Genomic DNA, 15,293 nt, shown 5'->3' with positions numbered 1-15,293 from the left:
TTAACTTCAGCCCCAAGAAACGTTTCCAGGAATAATTCATCTCTAACTGTTCTGCAGACTTCAGAGCTTGTAACTGGTTTATATACTCCTTCAGGGCAGAGGATGGGTCTTAGTTCTCAGTGTCCCACACAATTCTTGCACAAGCCAGATGCTGAGACAAGGTGTGCTAAATGAATGATTGACAGGCATTCCCGGAGCAGTCTGGATATACTTTCCCTCCTGAAGATCTCTAACCTTTGCTCTGCTCCCCATGTCACTGGGGCTGAGAAAACATAGGTACTGTGAGCCCCAAGCCTTCCAAGGGACTGCTTCCTCATGACACTAGTGACCAGCCGAAGGAGGGACAAAAGAGATACTGAGTCACAGAAATGAAACTCAGGCAACCAGCCTAGAAGAAACAGCCCAACATATTTATTAAACACTTTCTTTGCCGCTCCTCTTTTAGTAAATGCTTTTTTAACCAAAGATCACAAGCTTTTCCATTTTTTAGGTTCAGATGCTGAATTCTGAAATCCCATCAGGAATTTGAGTTTGGTCTTCAACCTAGAATCGCTTGCTCTCTCCCTCACCCCTTTCTCAGTTACAGTATCTGATAAGGGAGCCAAGGGCCCCAGGGTACGCAAACTGAAATTGGGGAAACTCAGGGGAACATGACTCGTTAAGAACACTGGCCTGGGGCGAAGGTATCCTGAAGATTATAGGGATGGGAGGTCCCAGGTCACTGCTCTGTTTCTGCCGGATCTCATGAGTGTCTGCCCTGGAATAACTCGTTAAAATACAATTTTCTGTAACTGGCACAGAATCGATGGCTTCTTTACTTCATTTTGTCAGCCTCTCCTACTGCACAGTCTGACACTTTAAGAACAGGCATACCTCCTCTAAGAAAAACCTACATACAAAATTTTAGCTGAACTTACTACCATAGTCTCCAACTTTTCTGAAGTAGGAAAGAGAAATGAACTTTTACTGTGTGTTTACAATTATCCAGGCTTTATTTTATTGAACCCCTATACTGTGGAAAGTTAACCCTGACCCTGTGTAGTTGGTAGTACTGTTATTTTACCAAAGTGTTGGGGGAGGGCTCTCTGTGGCTTAGCTTCCCTCTACTCTTCTTTCTGCCACCCCAGCTGGCTCCCGAGGGGGCTCAGGGGAACCCAGTTTGAAGACCGTAAACAGCCACAGGTCCTGGGCAAGCCCCACCTTCTTTCCCAAGTGTCCTCATCTGTAACTGAGGGGTCAGAACGGATGAGCAGCAAGTCCTTTTTCTAGCTTTAAAGATTGACCCAGCAATCCCACTACTGGGCATATACCCTGAGAAAACCATGATTCAAAAAGAGTCATGTACCAAAATGTTCATTGCAGCTCTATTTACAATAGCCCGGAGATGGAAACAACCTAAGTGCCCATCATCGGATGAATGGATAAAGAAGATGTGGCACATATATACAATGGAATATTACTCAGCCATAAAAATAAACGAAACTGAGCTATTTGTAATGAGGTGGATAGACCTAGAGTCTGTCATACAGAGTGAAGTAAGTCAGAAAGAAAAAGACAAATACCGTATGCTAACACATATATATAGAATTTAAGGAAAAAAATGTCATGAAGAACATAGGGGTAAGACAGGAATAAAGACACAGACCTACTGGAGAATGGACTTGAGGATATGGGGAGGGGGAAGGGTGAGCTGTGACAAAGTGAGAGAGTGACATGGATATATATACACTACCAAACGTAAAATAGATAGCTAGTGGGAAGCAGCCATAGCACAGGGATATCAGCTCCCTGCTTTGTGACCGCCTGGAGGGGTGGGATAGGGAGGGTGGGAGGGTGGCAGATGCAAGAGGGAAGAGATATGGGAACATATGTATATGTAAAACTGATTCACTTTGTTATACAGCAGAAACTAACACACCATTGTAAAGCAATTATACCCCAATAAAGATGTTAAAAAAAAAAAGATTCAGCTCTTGCAGGGAAGGGAAGGGGTGCAAGGAAGTTATTTAGAGGTAGTGCTGTTAATCACGCTAACTGGGGGACAATCAGAAACAGTAATGAAACTTCTCTGGAATGATCCCCTAGGGGTTGGCAAACATACTCAACAGGGCACATCCCTGTGCATTAGCTTATGCATTTGACCACAGCTGCTTCCCCATCACAACAGATCTGAGCAGTTGTGGAAGACACTATAGCCAGCCAAGACTAAAATGTTTACCATCTGGCCCTGTAGAGGAGAAGTTTGCCAACCTCCACCCTAAAATACAAAATCAAGTTCCATGTATTAAAATCAAGTGAGGTTCACCTGGAAATTGCACAGGCTCCGGACGCGCAGGCTCAGCGGCCATGGCTCATGGGCCAGCCGCTCCGTGGCATGTGGGATCTTCCCAGACTGGGGAATGAACCTGTGTCCCCTGCATCGGCAGGCAGACTCTCAACCACTGCGCCACCAGGGAAGCCCTGGAAATCTTTTTGACCTTTGTCTTATTAGCACCTTTGATGGCTCAGTCCCCTGCCCCCACCCCTGTCATTTTATTCATTTGCTGCAAGTATGCATATTCAAGAAAAAGCATTATGATCCCTAAATAAGTTGTGAAGAGCACAGAGTAAGAACTGAATATGTTAATTGTTGTTCTTATACATAATTCACCCATTTGGGGTGGATCTGGGACTCCACACACCTGTCCCCCTCCACCTCCTCTCCACCCTTCCCACCCCCTCTGCCTTCCCCAGCAAGCAGCCAGCGATATGCACAGTGTAGGGTTAAGCGCAACACTCCTGACATCTGCCCGGATTTGGGTCCTGGGTCCACTCCTTACCAGCTGGGTGATCTTGGGCAGGTTACCCAACTTCCTTGTGGCTCGACGTTTCTGTCAGTAAAAATGGGGACAGGGATAACAATGGTACCTTACCTCCTAGGGTCCTTGAGAATATTAAATGAGACGGGGCATGTAATGCCCTTGGAAGAGGGCTTGGCACATGGAAGGTGTCTAATAAACGTCAGCTATTATTTTCACTCTTTTGAGAAAATCACTGAACCAAGACCTGGGTCAATCTCATGAAAGCCACCCAAACCCAGGCATTCTAGAACGTTCACTTCTTAGATTCCCTGGGCCTCTGTGTTTTCTACTTTCAAATAAGAGGAGAAAATAGCAGCTTCCTCTGGGAGCCCTGGCATCCCAGCCACCCAACTCTGGTGGCTAAATTCTCTGCAGATACAGAAGCTACATAATGAAGGGAAGGAAGAGGTGGAGAAGTTTGATTACCCTTTGCATAATTTCTTCCCCCAGTTGCTATTCAGCTCTCTATCTCTTGGTAAGATTGTAAATGTTTCAGAAGATAGTTTATACTGAATATGTTCCTTCCTAAATGTCGTAAACAGTTATTCCTTCCTACATAAACCCTAACCACTTACATCCATGGTAGGTCCCTATTAGCCACCCACACATTTGTTGGAGGGGAAAAATATGTTCTGGCGCGCGCACATACATACACACCCTCCTCCCACATCCTCATATTACCCTCCACACACACACACACACACACACACACACACACACACACACACACGCACCTCCAACTCAACCCTTCCTCTATGGCTATTCTTAGGTGAGAAGGAGAGTATTCTACACAGATGGTCAGAGTCTGTAGGGCAGGACTCTTGCAAATCAGTAGGGCCCCAGAAGAAGCCAGCAGTTAATTGTCCAGAGGCCACCATTGCTCTTGAGTGACTGCTAACCTATCCTGCGCTTTATTCCTCAAGGCCAGGCTACTGTGCCTGCAACCATTGGGCAGTACCGTGGCTGGCTTAGGGCTCTTCACCCCCTCAAGGCGGGCACTGCGGCTTTAGCTTCCTGCAGCAAGTCTGTGGCCCACAGAAGCCCTGAGAGGCAACTCAGCACGTCCTGGACTCTGGAGCCAGACTCCCTGCATTCAAAGCCTTGGCTGTGCCACTTTCCAGCTATGGGACCTTAAAAGAAGTTACTGCACCTTGAAATGCCTCAGTTTCCTCGCTGATAAAAGGAATGTGATACTATTAGTAATAGTACCTACTCACTGTGTTGTCATGAGGATTAAATAAGATAATACTAGTGAAGTGTTTACAACGGTAGCTGTAAGCGCTACTGCGTGCTTGTTAAATGAAACAAGAGAAGTCCCCTCTCCCCTGATCTCCTTCTCACCCTGAGGATTACCGCACAATTGGACGGGGGGGGGGGATTACAGGCTTTGTTTTGCCATCTTCTTAGAGGCAGCAACTGTCTCATCCAGGCAAATAAATCTCTTACTGGGCAGCTGGCAAAGCCAGGACTTGCCAGAAAAGGAGAAGAAAAGGGCTCTCACCTCATCACATGGCAGGGCCCAGAGTTGGGAGAGTGGGCACGCTGGTGGGGCTGCTGCAACCCAACTAGTCCCCACTCTGTGGCCACTTTGACCAGTGTCTTGTTCACGGATGGGGGGAAGGCCTGATATCTGGTAAGCACAGCCCAGATGCAAACCTCAGGTGTTGTTTCCCAAGGGTGACATTGCTTCCCTAGAGCTCCTCACAAATCCCAGGAGCCCTCTGTGGTTCCATTTGCTAATATGTAAAAGGGCAGGGGTTATACACTAGATCACTTCATATGTGTGGCACAACTCGCTGCGTTTGGGCAAAGGTGGTGAGAGTTTGCAGGTAATTTCTGCTCTCATCCTCAGGTTTCCCCAGTGCCTATGGGTGGGTCCTCCTCCTTCCTTCCCTCCCTCCCTCACCACTGCAAGTTCTCATGAAGACCTCCATTTTCAAGGGGTCCCTGTCCTTTGCTCAGTGTTTCTGCCTCTTAGCTGGCAAAAGCAAACAAAATGGAAAACCTCAGCAGAACTATACAAAATAATTGTTCTCCTCCCTCAGGAATGGGGAGGAAAAGAAGCATCAGGGGGAGATGTTTCAACAGCCTAGATTATCCTTTCTCCTCCCACCCCTCATGTTATATCAGCCTACTTCTTCCATGGTCCAGCCAATTGTGTTTCCTTTTATCTGAAACCTAATTACACTAAATACCAGAGCTCTCACAATTATGAAAATTTAAACCAGCAACGTATGTGGGTCTTCATGGATTCAATTTTATTTCCCCAGATTCCTAATTCATTATTCTACAGTAATGTTTGATTTTTAGATTAATTTGCATTTTAGTACTTGAACAAAATGGAGGGGATGAAAATATTAACTTTTACTAAATACCACATATACAGACAACACTCTATAGCTGCTTTTTCAAGCATTTGCACGTTTAATGCTCACATCCATGATCTGAGGATGGGATGTTAAACTTCGTTTTAGAGACGAGGCTTAGAGAGGTTCAATAACTTGCCTAAGGTCACACAGCTAGTAAGTGAAAACCTAGAAACCAAACTCAGTTCTGTCTCTCTCTCTCTCTCTCTCTCTCTCTCTCTCTCTCTTTCTGTGTGTGTGTGTGAGGGGCTTTTCCGGAAGGGCTCTCCCCCTCAACTCCACATAACCTTAAACTATTCCTGCCTTTATTGAGGCCTCAGTTTACACATCTATAATATAAGAGGGCTAAGATGCTCTTTGAGGTCCCTTAGGAGGTTACCGTCCCAAGATTCCAGCCAGCAGCCCCCAGCGAATTCTGGACTAGATCTTCTTTCTCCAGACTTTCTCTCCCTACATTTGTCCACCTTCAATCCTTTTATTCACCCCAACTGTCGCAGAGGGTCTCCTTGGCAGTCATGAAGCCATAACCTCACAGACCTCAGGGGTCCCAAGAATTTCATGGATAAGCACGTTCTTCAGACAACTGAACTCAGAGGGAAAAGGAAAAAGTACTTCTCGGTTGTGAATGGGACCAAGATGGGAGCTGAAAAGGCTTTTCACACCCAGGACCCAACTGTAAACTGGAGATCAGATGTCCAGGTCACAGCCTTGGCCACCACTCTCAACGGGTCATGTCACAAGACTGGCCCCAAGAGCTTCAGCATTACCACCTCCAGGATGTGTGTCCATGGCCCCCCACCCGCTGTGTCCAAGTGGCAACCTCCTCCTGCAACAGATAGGGCACATGCCATGCAGTATTACAATCTGTCTGGGTAATAACAAGCTTGCCCGGTCCAAATAGTAGAGACTACATCTCACGCACATCTGTATTACCAGCGCCTAACTCCATGCTTGGCCCACAAAACCACCCAATGTACCCCAAATGAATCAGCAAACCCCCTGGCTTAATGACTCCAGGACAGGGACCCCATCCACTGGCCATGTCCCACCACACCGTATAGAGGGGACTGCCCAGAGGGGTAGGCGAGCTTTCCCCCAAGCCTTCAGATGAATGGCCTATGACCCACAGGAGGTGGGGAGAGCAGGGACTTTTCAGTTCTCAAGACCTGACAAGAGTTTCTGCTTTGTCTTGCCTGCCAGCATCCGCGGGGCCAAAGCTCTCCCCTTTGGCTCCCAAGAACCCGACCTATACGCCACCAGCTGCCAAGTGAGAGGCCAGTTGGTCAGCTGTTGGTTCCACGTATCCAAAGCTGTGCGACTGTGCTGCTTCTGTCACCGAATGGAAGGAGCCTTGGGACCAAAGTGCCTGGGTGTGAAGGCAGCCCCTGGGACGTGCCGCCCAGCTGCGCTGCCTGGCTTGGCGACTTGGAGCTCCAGCTCGCCTGTTTTCTGCTATGAGGACCTGGACCACCCAGACCCTCCACCCACTCCCAGATTCCGACTGATGGCAGCGACCCTGGAAATGGAATTGGGGGCAGCGGCAGGGGAGGGGTCAAGAAGCTATTAGCAAATCAAAAGGGGAGAAAACAGAGGAAGGAGAACGGGGTGGCAAATTAAAGTGCTATGTTTTCTTTTTTTAAAAATGCAATTCTAAGGAAATCTGCTTTTAAATAAAACAATCAGTCCCTTGTTATGAAGTATCCCAGGGACCCTTAATATAGGCAAAACCTTTTTAGTCACATTTTTTTTTTCCGCATGGCAAGTTGGATAATAGGTACCTCCTAGTAATTTCCCCTACCTTTTCCACTCTTCACACCCACGCAAACACACCGGGTTATAACAATGCACTTAGTCTACCTTTGTCTCAGACATATTCCCAAGCATGTGGGTTGAGGCTCTCCTTAGAATATCCCCATATCCTCCCATCCGTTCACTCATTCTGATGTACAAACAGATCCTCACCTACGGACCATTCTCTCCCCCTCTCTCGCTCCCTCCCTCTCCCGGCCCCTGTCCCTCTCTCATGCACACACACACACTCACACACTCACACGGAAACACACTATATATGCCTATAAACATATATGCTCTCCTACTTCAACCCTAATCCAGTTATCCGGATCTCCCCATCTCCGCTCCGTCTCTCCAGACGGTCCCCACGGTGAAGCCATGTGAAATACCCACCTCCGAAGCCTGTGGGAAACTTCATGAAGTGAGAATAATTTCCGTACATGTTGACTCTTCAGTTCATAATCCTCCCGGGCGCGTCTGCTCAATCGCTCGGCCTCTCCCGGCTCCCGAGCGCAGCCGGGCTCCCTTCAACTTGGGCTAGCAAGAGTGGTCATCGCTTCCTACCAGCCCGGGCAGCTCGGGCTGGGCCAGCCCTCTGGGATTAGTCAGGAATGTGCCTCTCGATCTGAGAGTCCACATCGTGCGTTGAGCCGGCGGTGGCGGCAGCAGCTGGTGCCTGTCAGTAATCACGCATAATGCCGCCGCCGCTGCCGCCACTGCCACACTGCCACCGCCGCGCTGCCGCTGGAGATCCTGTTGCTAGTTTGATTAAGTCGGGGCTGGGCTGCTGCGTGCGACTCTTCCACCTTCCGGCTGGTCCCCAGAGGTCCCCACCGGTGGTGGCACAATCTATTATCTGGGAAGCCAATCGATGTGTGACCGCCCCAGAGTAGGTCAGGACAGAGGAGGGGGAAGTGGCCGGGCGGGGGAGTGTGGGGGGGTGGGACTCTTTAGGTGCCTTTTCTTTACTTGCAGCCCCCAAAATCAATGGGGTTTTATTAAAATGCATTTTCTCACTGCGGCTTCTATCTATCCAATGCACTTGGTATTTGATCTGGGAAAGGCGGTGGGGATAGGGGCCAAGAGAGAACAGAGCCCTTTCATAAACACAAGATTGGCCAAGTGTGAGAGGCCATCCTCAGCTTTGGAAAACTAAACAAGAGTGGCCCTTAGATCTGGGGTGGGCCCCTCCTGTTCTGGTGGCCGGAAGCATTTGTCTGTGCTCTAAAGGTAGAAGCTTGACAAAGGCAGTTAGAAGCCAGAGCTCGCTGACACAGAAAATATACAGGTAGGAAAGACAAATGGGGTGGTCCTTCTCTGATATTTCACTGGACAGATGCATTTACCTTACATACCACTGTCATCAGGCCACCTGTTCAAAAAGCACCATTGAGTCCTCAGTGGCACAGAGACTCTTGGGTGCAACCAACCCACAGATGAAAAAGCCTAAGCATCCCTTTGATGTTTGGATCTACTATACAGCTTTCCTGACAAGCCACTGCTCCACCTATACTTGAATACCTCCAATAATGGGGAGCTCACTACCATTTCATTCTATTCCATTTCTGGACAGCTCTTACCATGAGAAAGTTTTTTTATTAAGCTGAAATCTGTCTCCTCCCTGCCACTTCTGCCCACAGGTTCTAGGCTACTCCCTGGAGCCACACAGAGAAACCTGTGCAGTCTTTCACAGTAGGATCTTCTGCAAAGTCAGAGATAACTCTCCCAGGCCCATAGTCTACCTTCTCCGGGCATTCTGGCCTCTTTTATTCATTCCACATATCACCAACTGTTCAAGACTATTCACAGCCTATCCTTTTTCTATGAATATACTTCAATTTACAGCGATTCCCTTATGGTAGGGAAGGGGGTAGGCCAGACTTGGATACAATACTCCAGATATGGTCCAAATCTTCTTGTGCTGTATGTACTGGCAGGGCAATGGGAGTGCTATCAGCACGCCCTCCAGGGGTCAGAGTCATGGACTAAGCTCTGAGAGGCTGAAACAAAGATGAGAGGTTTTCTCCTGATGCAGCATGGCTGATAGTCAGAGAGGCAGTCAAATCAGGTCCCCATGGGGAAAAATACCCCAAGATTCACATGCTAGGAGAACCCAGAACAAAAACTGAGAATAAAGGGCAAGAGGCAGGAACAAAGTCAGGATGACAATGGGGGAAGAGGCCAAGATGGACGCCAGAGCAAAAGCAGGTCAGGAAGGAGGAAGAAAGATCAGGCCGTCACTGTGAAAAGTCTCGGTGACTGGAGCTCGCCTGGCTAGTCACTGGTCTCATAGCATCAGCTGAGAACCAGCATGGACGTGACCAGTGCAAAATACACACAGAATGTCATTTGCTTCCTTGCATTAGCTTCTGGTCAGCCCCCCATGCTTATTCATGTTGGAATTGATAAATCCCACACCCCAAGTTGTATTCTCTTTTATGCATATTCTCCAACCCATTCTTGGGCAATTGGTTTGGGAGTCAACACGCAATATCTTCCTATATTCCTCTGAAATGAAAACATTTAGATTCATTCATCAGCCCGTATTTTTTGAGATCCTGCTTCTTTTGTCCAGTGTATTTTTTATTCCTCTCCCCATATCATGACTTCTGAAGATCTGATGAACTGCTTTCCATATTTTATCCAACTTGTGGGTAAAAATGTTGAAAACGACATAGCAAGGACGTCTTATAGCATACCACCAGAAAGTCCATTCATTAGTACCAGTGACACTTTGTTCTCCCACTTTCTAGTTTTATGTCCTGGAGAGGGTGTACCTAAAGAGAAAGCCCCAACTCAGAAGCCAGCCTTGCTGGCAAATCCCAGGTCCATTGCTTATAACCTCATGATATTGGCAAGTTACTGAATCTCCCTGAGCCTCTGTTACCACATAGGTTTGTTGTGAGGATTAAAGAAGCCAATACATATTAATCACTTAGAATGTGCCAGATACATAGTAAGTGTTCAGTATGTGTAAGCTTTTGATGATGTTGATGATGATGATGATATAACTTAAAGCAAGTCGATTTACCCCTTGTTTCCTTTTTCTCATTTTTAAAAGGATGGAGTAGTTTAGATGAGTTCTAAAATCCCCTTCACCTTTAAAATTCACTGCAAATTATAACATATACACACTACTATACATAAAATAGATAACCAAAAAGGACCTACTGTATAGCACATGGAACTATACTCAATATCTTATAATAACCTATAATAGAAAAGAATCTAAAAAAGAATAAATGTATATATGTATATTTATATGTATACATATATACACATATATATATAACTGACTTACTTTACTGTACACTTGAACCTAACACAAAATTGTAGATCAACTATACTTCAATAAAAGAATAATAAATCAAAAAAATTAAAAGAAATAAAGTGGAAAAAAATTCAATGCAAATTAATCCACCACCCATCCTGTAATTGCCCATTTTCTCCAGAGTGGTATCTGAAACAAGTGTCTTATTGAAGTACAAACTAAATTTTCTATGGTACTCCTGTCAGAAGAGAAAATGAGATGCTCAAACATAATTGGCTTTCCGGTGAACCAGTGCTGGCAAGGGTTCTTCCAAGCACTCAAAAACCATCCTTTAGAAAGCTCTCTATAGAGCCTTGTCCAAGGTCCATGTCAAGATGACCTGTTGGTGGTTTGTGGTGAACTCTGCTTTCTTCTCCTTGTGCTAAATTAGGTGTACTGTCTACTTATTTTTCTCACAGAATAAAGACTAAATTCCTTAGCCTGGCATGGAAAGGCTTCACCATCGCATCTCATCCTATCTTTTGAGCCCTCCAGAGGAAAGTGCTCTGGGAGAATAATGTGAGGCGTCCCCCCTGCTGTTCAGCTGTGTGCCCTTGGGCAAGCTCATTTACTCTCTGGGGCAAACACCCATACCCCCGACCTCACTGAGGTTTCTGCATTTGGTTTTTGTTTGGTGGATCAAATGTGATGAGAATTATGCATACATTTTGGGTTGGTTTGGGGTTAGGTCTGTTTGTTTGTTTCATATTATAAAGTTCTATACAAGCAAGGAAGTAATATTTTCTTGCTTTTCTTTCTTCCCTTTCTCCAATGGTCACTTCTGCTCTTGCTAATTTGCTCATTCACTGTGGGAGCACAATATGTTCATTCCAACTTCTGGTTCGTTGTTCATGCCCGTTTACCTTCTCCCAACTGTTTCCCCACATAAAATTTTCTCACATAAACGTTAGAACACACAATAGATACTCAATAAATAGTTTTGCATTAAAAAATGCTTGATATGATTAGACCCAAAATATCCCAGCCTGCTGTCCTTGTGGGATACCTTCCATATGGTTTAACATTCCATAACAAGCCATAAAATACTAAGCCTAAAGTACAAAAAATACGAATGTGGCTTTTCTTTCTAATCCACATTTTTTGCTTGGCACCACTGTGCCTTGTTTAAGACCATTGTTGATATAACAACTTTATCCTAACTTAAGCCCTTCCCAGACAACCCTGTGTCTCCATCCCTCCAGTGTCTCCAGCTGGTCCTCAATTTTCATTAGGATGTAAAATTAAAAACCAAATACTCAATATCCATAGTGGGAATTGGCTAATTCATTCATGAGAATCCTGAGCTTACTTCTTGTCAAGGTAATTATTTATTCCCCTTAAATGATACATTCTGCTTTTATGAAAGCCATTAGTGCCTTTGAGTAAATGTAAAGGGCATGTGTTTTCACTAGTATGTTCAACACAGACTCAACATAATATCTCATAGTCACTCTGGTAATGAAAGGATACAGCTTTACCACTGGTCTTTTTTTTTTTTTTTTACTTTTGACCAATGGTGATAGAAAATAATTTTTGCAGCAAACATGAATGAAAAACTGAAGTCACTTATTTGTGAATTGCCAATAGACATTAGATATACAATTTAGACGCAAATATCTCCACACTGATGCTGTGGATTAATATTTTTATATTTGTGTAGTACTTTACCTACATGACGGTATATTAAGTTCAAGTGCTTTTTCCAATATTGAAGATAAATAGGGCAGGCTGTATTATCACAATTTTATAAATGAGGAATTTGAGACCAAGGCTGTGACCGCAGAGAAGGAAAAATAGCTACTCTAACAAATTGCATTTTGGATGTGGTCTCACAGTTAGGTAGTGGCAGAAATGAGCGTAAAAACCAGGCCCCCAACTCTGAGTCCTAGCCAAAGTCTTGCACCAGACCATGATCCTTCTCTTATTAATGACATGTTTTTGTTTTGTGTGTGTGTGTATGTAAGGGGGGTTTCTATTTATATTGTTTTCTCTCTTTGCTGTCACTCATTCATTCACTTATCATTTAGCCAACACTTCTCGAGACCTTTTTGCCTGTCAGTTACTGGGGATACTCTAAGGGACAAGAGAGATAAAGTCCCTGACCTCATGGAGCTTATGCAGTCGGATGGAAGAGATGGATATCAAACAAATGGTCACAGACATAAATATATCATTATAACCCAAGTTAAGTACAAGGAAGGAAAATAATTAGATGAGATGAGAGACTATAGCAGGGGAATCTGATTTCAATTGAAAGGCCAGGGCAGACTTCTCTGAGAAAATGACAGTTATACTCAGATCTGAAGGATGAGTAGGATTCAGCCGAGGGGAGAAAAGAGAAGTTGGGGGGAAGGTGTACCAGACAGAGGGAACAGAGGATCTAAGAACCCTGAGGAGGAAGTGAGCTTAGCGCATGCAAGAAGTTGAGGAATAAAAATGTTCAGGTCTCCCCTTTAGAAGAGTTCCATCGTTCCACTGTCTCACCCACAATTCAATGTCAACTGCGTACTGCTGACAACCTTCCTGGCTTTGTCTCTCCTTCACATGCTGGTCAAATTCAGATGACTTGCCATTTTCGCATGGTACCACCCCAGTAATCCATCTTCGCTCTGCTCCTCTGCTCAGAATAGCCTTCCCCTCTTTCTGCTCTCTGTCCAAATAACACCCATTCCCCAAGGCCATTCTCATGAGGCCTTTTATGTGGCTCTCCGTCTGAACCACTCTCTCTCCTAGACTCCCGTGGTCTACCGTTGGGACCACTCTTGTGTCACTCGACATTATTATTAACTCCTTGTGTTATTATAATCATGAATGCAACTGAAAACCTGTCTTACTAGACAGCAGAGCTTAAATAACTGTCAACTTGGTCTGAGTCATTTTTGTAGCCCCAGCTATCTTTACAACAGAGTCTAACACATAATAGAAATCTGGTAAATGCATGACTAGCAAATGACTAAGTTCATTGACTAGGCTGAGATCTCCTGATGTCAACTCCAGGGCACTGGACGAGAGGAGATGAGTGTTCCTAAGCCCCAACAGTCTTTACAGCCCAAATGTCATTTTAATGAGCTCTTTTTTTCTGGAATCACAGACTCACATGTGGACAGGCTCCATACTGGCATTAGAACAGTACATCAGTCTTGGTGACTGAGATCCTCTGAGGACAGAAATGAAGTACCTAATTCAGAAAGAGTGCCTATTAGCTTTAAATTAGAACGGTCTCAGTTATCATAAAAAATTGGGACATTTCCATAATGTGTCCAAAAGCATGCGCTATATCTACAAGGTGTCATCCGTGGCTTTGCAACCAGTCACATTTGTATTGTAGCTAACTGCTCCAGTCACTGGCAAAACCAGACTGAGTTAAGTGTGCCTTAAGGAAGGGATTTCCAAACTTGTCTGTGCATTAGAATCAGCCAGGAAGCTTAAAAAATTACAGATACTTTTGTCTACCTCCAGGATTATTCACTTGGTCTGGGGCTGTGGTCTGGGTTTTGGAACCGTTCAAAGAATCCCAGGAGATTCTAACATGCAGATGAGTTTGGGAACTATTGACTTAAGGAAAGAGGAGCTTTCTACAACAAGAGGCTAAGAAGGACCCATCAGCAGAAAATGAGAAAGCACTTCCCAAGATAGTTCCAAGGAACCAATAAGATCCACTTTGCCCATCTGCTAGTATATCCAACTGGGGCTTATGAACCCAAGAAGCTCTTGCTTAGCAGGAGATGTGGTGGCTGAGGCCATCTGCTGCATAGACTTGCATATACTGACTTGAGGTTTGCTGGCACTGTGTTCTCAGCATGACATGCTCACACCCCACCCCGTCTGCTGTCAAAATCTTCCTCGTTAAAGACACTATCTAAAGGCCGGTTCCTCTGTCAATCTTCCTTTACAAATAGTACTTCCATTGCTTTCCAAAAAAAACTTGCTTAAATATTTATTACAGCACTAGTTGAATTTCCCTTTGTCATAACTAGTTGTTAAACTGGAATCTTCTTCCTCAGTATAGGGAGACCCTCTTATTCATCTTTATATTATCAAAGAATCTAGCATTTTGCTTTGTACACATTAAGGGCTCAATAAATGCTTATTGAATGGATGCTGAGATTGCAACTATGAACAGAAGAGGCTTTGTCTCTGCTCTCATGGAGCTATGAGCTGAGAGTTTAAGGGTAACTTATAACGACCCTTAACTCCAAACTAAATAACATTGTCATAAAAATTTCAAGGTAGAAGGAACATTTATAGAGATGCCTCCATCTCTTGGTTCCCAGTCAAATGACGATCATAAAACCCTCCCTGTCATAAACAACTCAACCACAGCTGCAAAGCACATGGGAGCTCTCAGGATACAGAACAACTGTGATCATGCTGAGAGAAGAATAGGGCTGAGACCAGAGGGAAACATCTGGTCCCTTCCAGAGAGAGGCCGGCCATGCGAATATGGGACACTCTAATCCAGACTGGGTCCAGATCCAAGGAGTCCCAGCCAAAGAGGTGGATGTCAGCCCTAGACCTCAGAAAGGCCTGTTCAAGTCCCTGCGAGGGAGGAAAAGCACTGAGGCAGAGCCCAGCCCCCGAGACCAGGTCACTGTCACTTGAATTCTATTGAACCCATGTGTATGGAGCCGGCTACGGCCTACATGTATTCAGGTGTAGAGCTGGAGGCTGCAACCCAATCGCACACAGGCCAAGCAGTCTATTTTCAGATCCCACTTACTCTTGGGGAAGAGGCTCTAAATATACCATCCAGTGACTGCTTGAGGCAGACGCTCATTGCTGGCAGCTGAGCAGGGCGGGGCAGACAGGGATGTTAGGAAGCTCACCATTAACCTCAGCACAGCTCAAAGGCCCCACCACTTGTAGAGCTATATTTACAGAAGGGCAAGTGTCTGTTATATTTGACTGGGTTTTCAGTTAGGAGTGCCTGGGCATATGCTTTATATGGCAGTAAAAACCACTATTTTGCCCTCTCCAGAGATCCAC

General features: G+C 45.2%; 1 protein-coding gene across 2 annotated transcripts in view; it reads right to left on the bottom strand.

Annotated features, from left to right (window-relative positions):
* RXRG (retinoid X receptor gamma) overlaps positions 1–7,816 on the bottom strand; it is a 44,425-nt gene extending 36,609 nt beyond the window's left edge. Inside the window, exons 1-2 of one of the 2 annotated variants that reach the window (XM_049705519.1) lie at positions 7,391–7,797; positions 2,820–2,870 (exon numbers count right to left, since the gene is read on the bottom strand). Coding sequence is in view for 1 of the 2 variants with exons in the window: in XM_004282043.2 (XP_004282091.1) it covers positions 7,391–7,439 (49 nt within the window). In the remaining variant the exon portion in view is untranslated. Of the gene's footprint in view, positions 1–2,819; positions 2,871–7,390 lie in introns of both variants that reach the window. The other variant, XM_004282043.2, reaches the window with a different exon arrangement.
* Between the last annotated feature and the right edge of the window lie 7,477 nt (positions 7,817–15,293).

Source organism: Orcinus orca, chromosome 1 (assembly GCF_937001465.1).
Source record: "Orcinus orca chromosome 1, mOrcOrc1.1, whole genome shotgun sequence".
Classification (NCBI taxonomy): domain Eukaryota; kingdom Metazoa; phylum Chordata; class Mammalia; order Artiodactyla; family Delphinidae; genus Orcinus; species Orcinus orca.
Note: the sequence above shows the minus strand (reverse complement) of the source record. Positions and strands in the feature narration are given on the sequence as shown.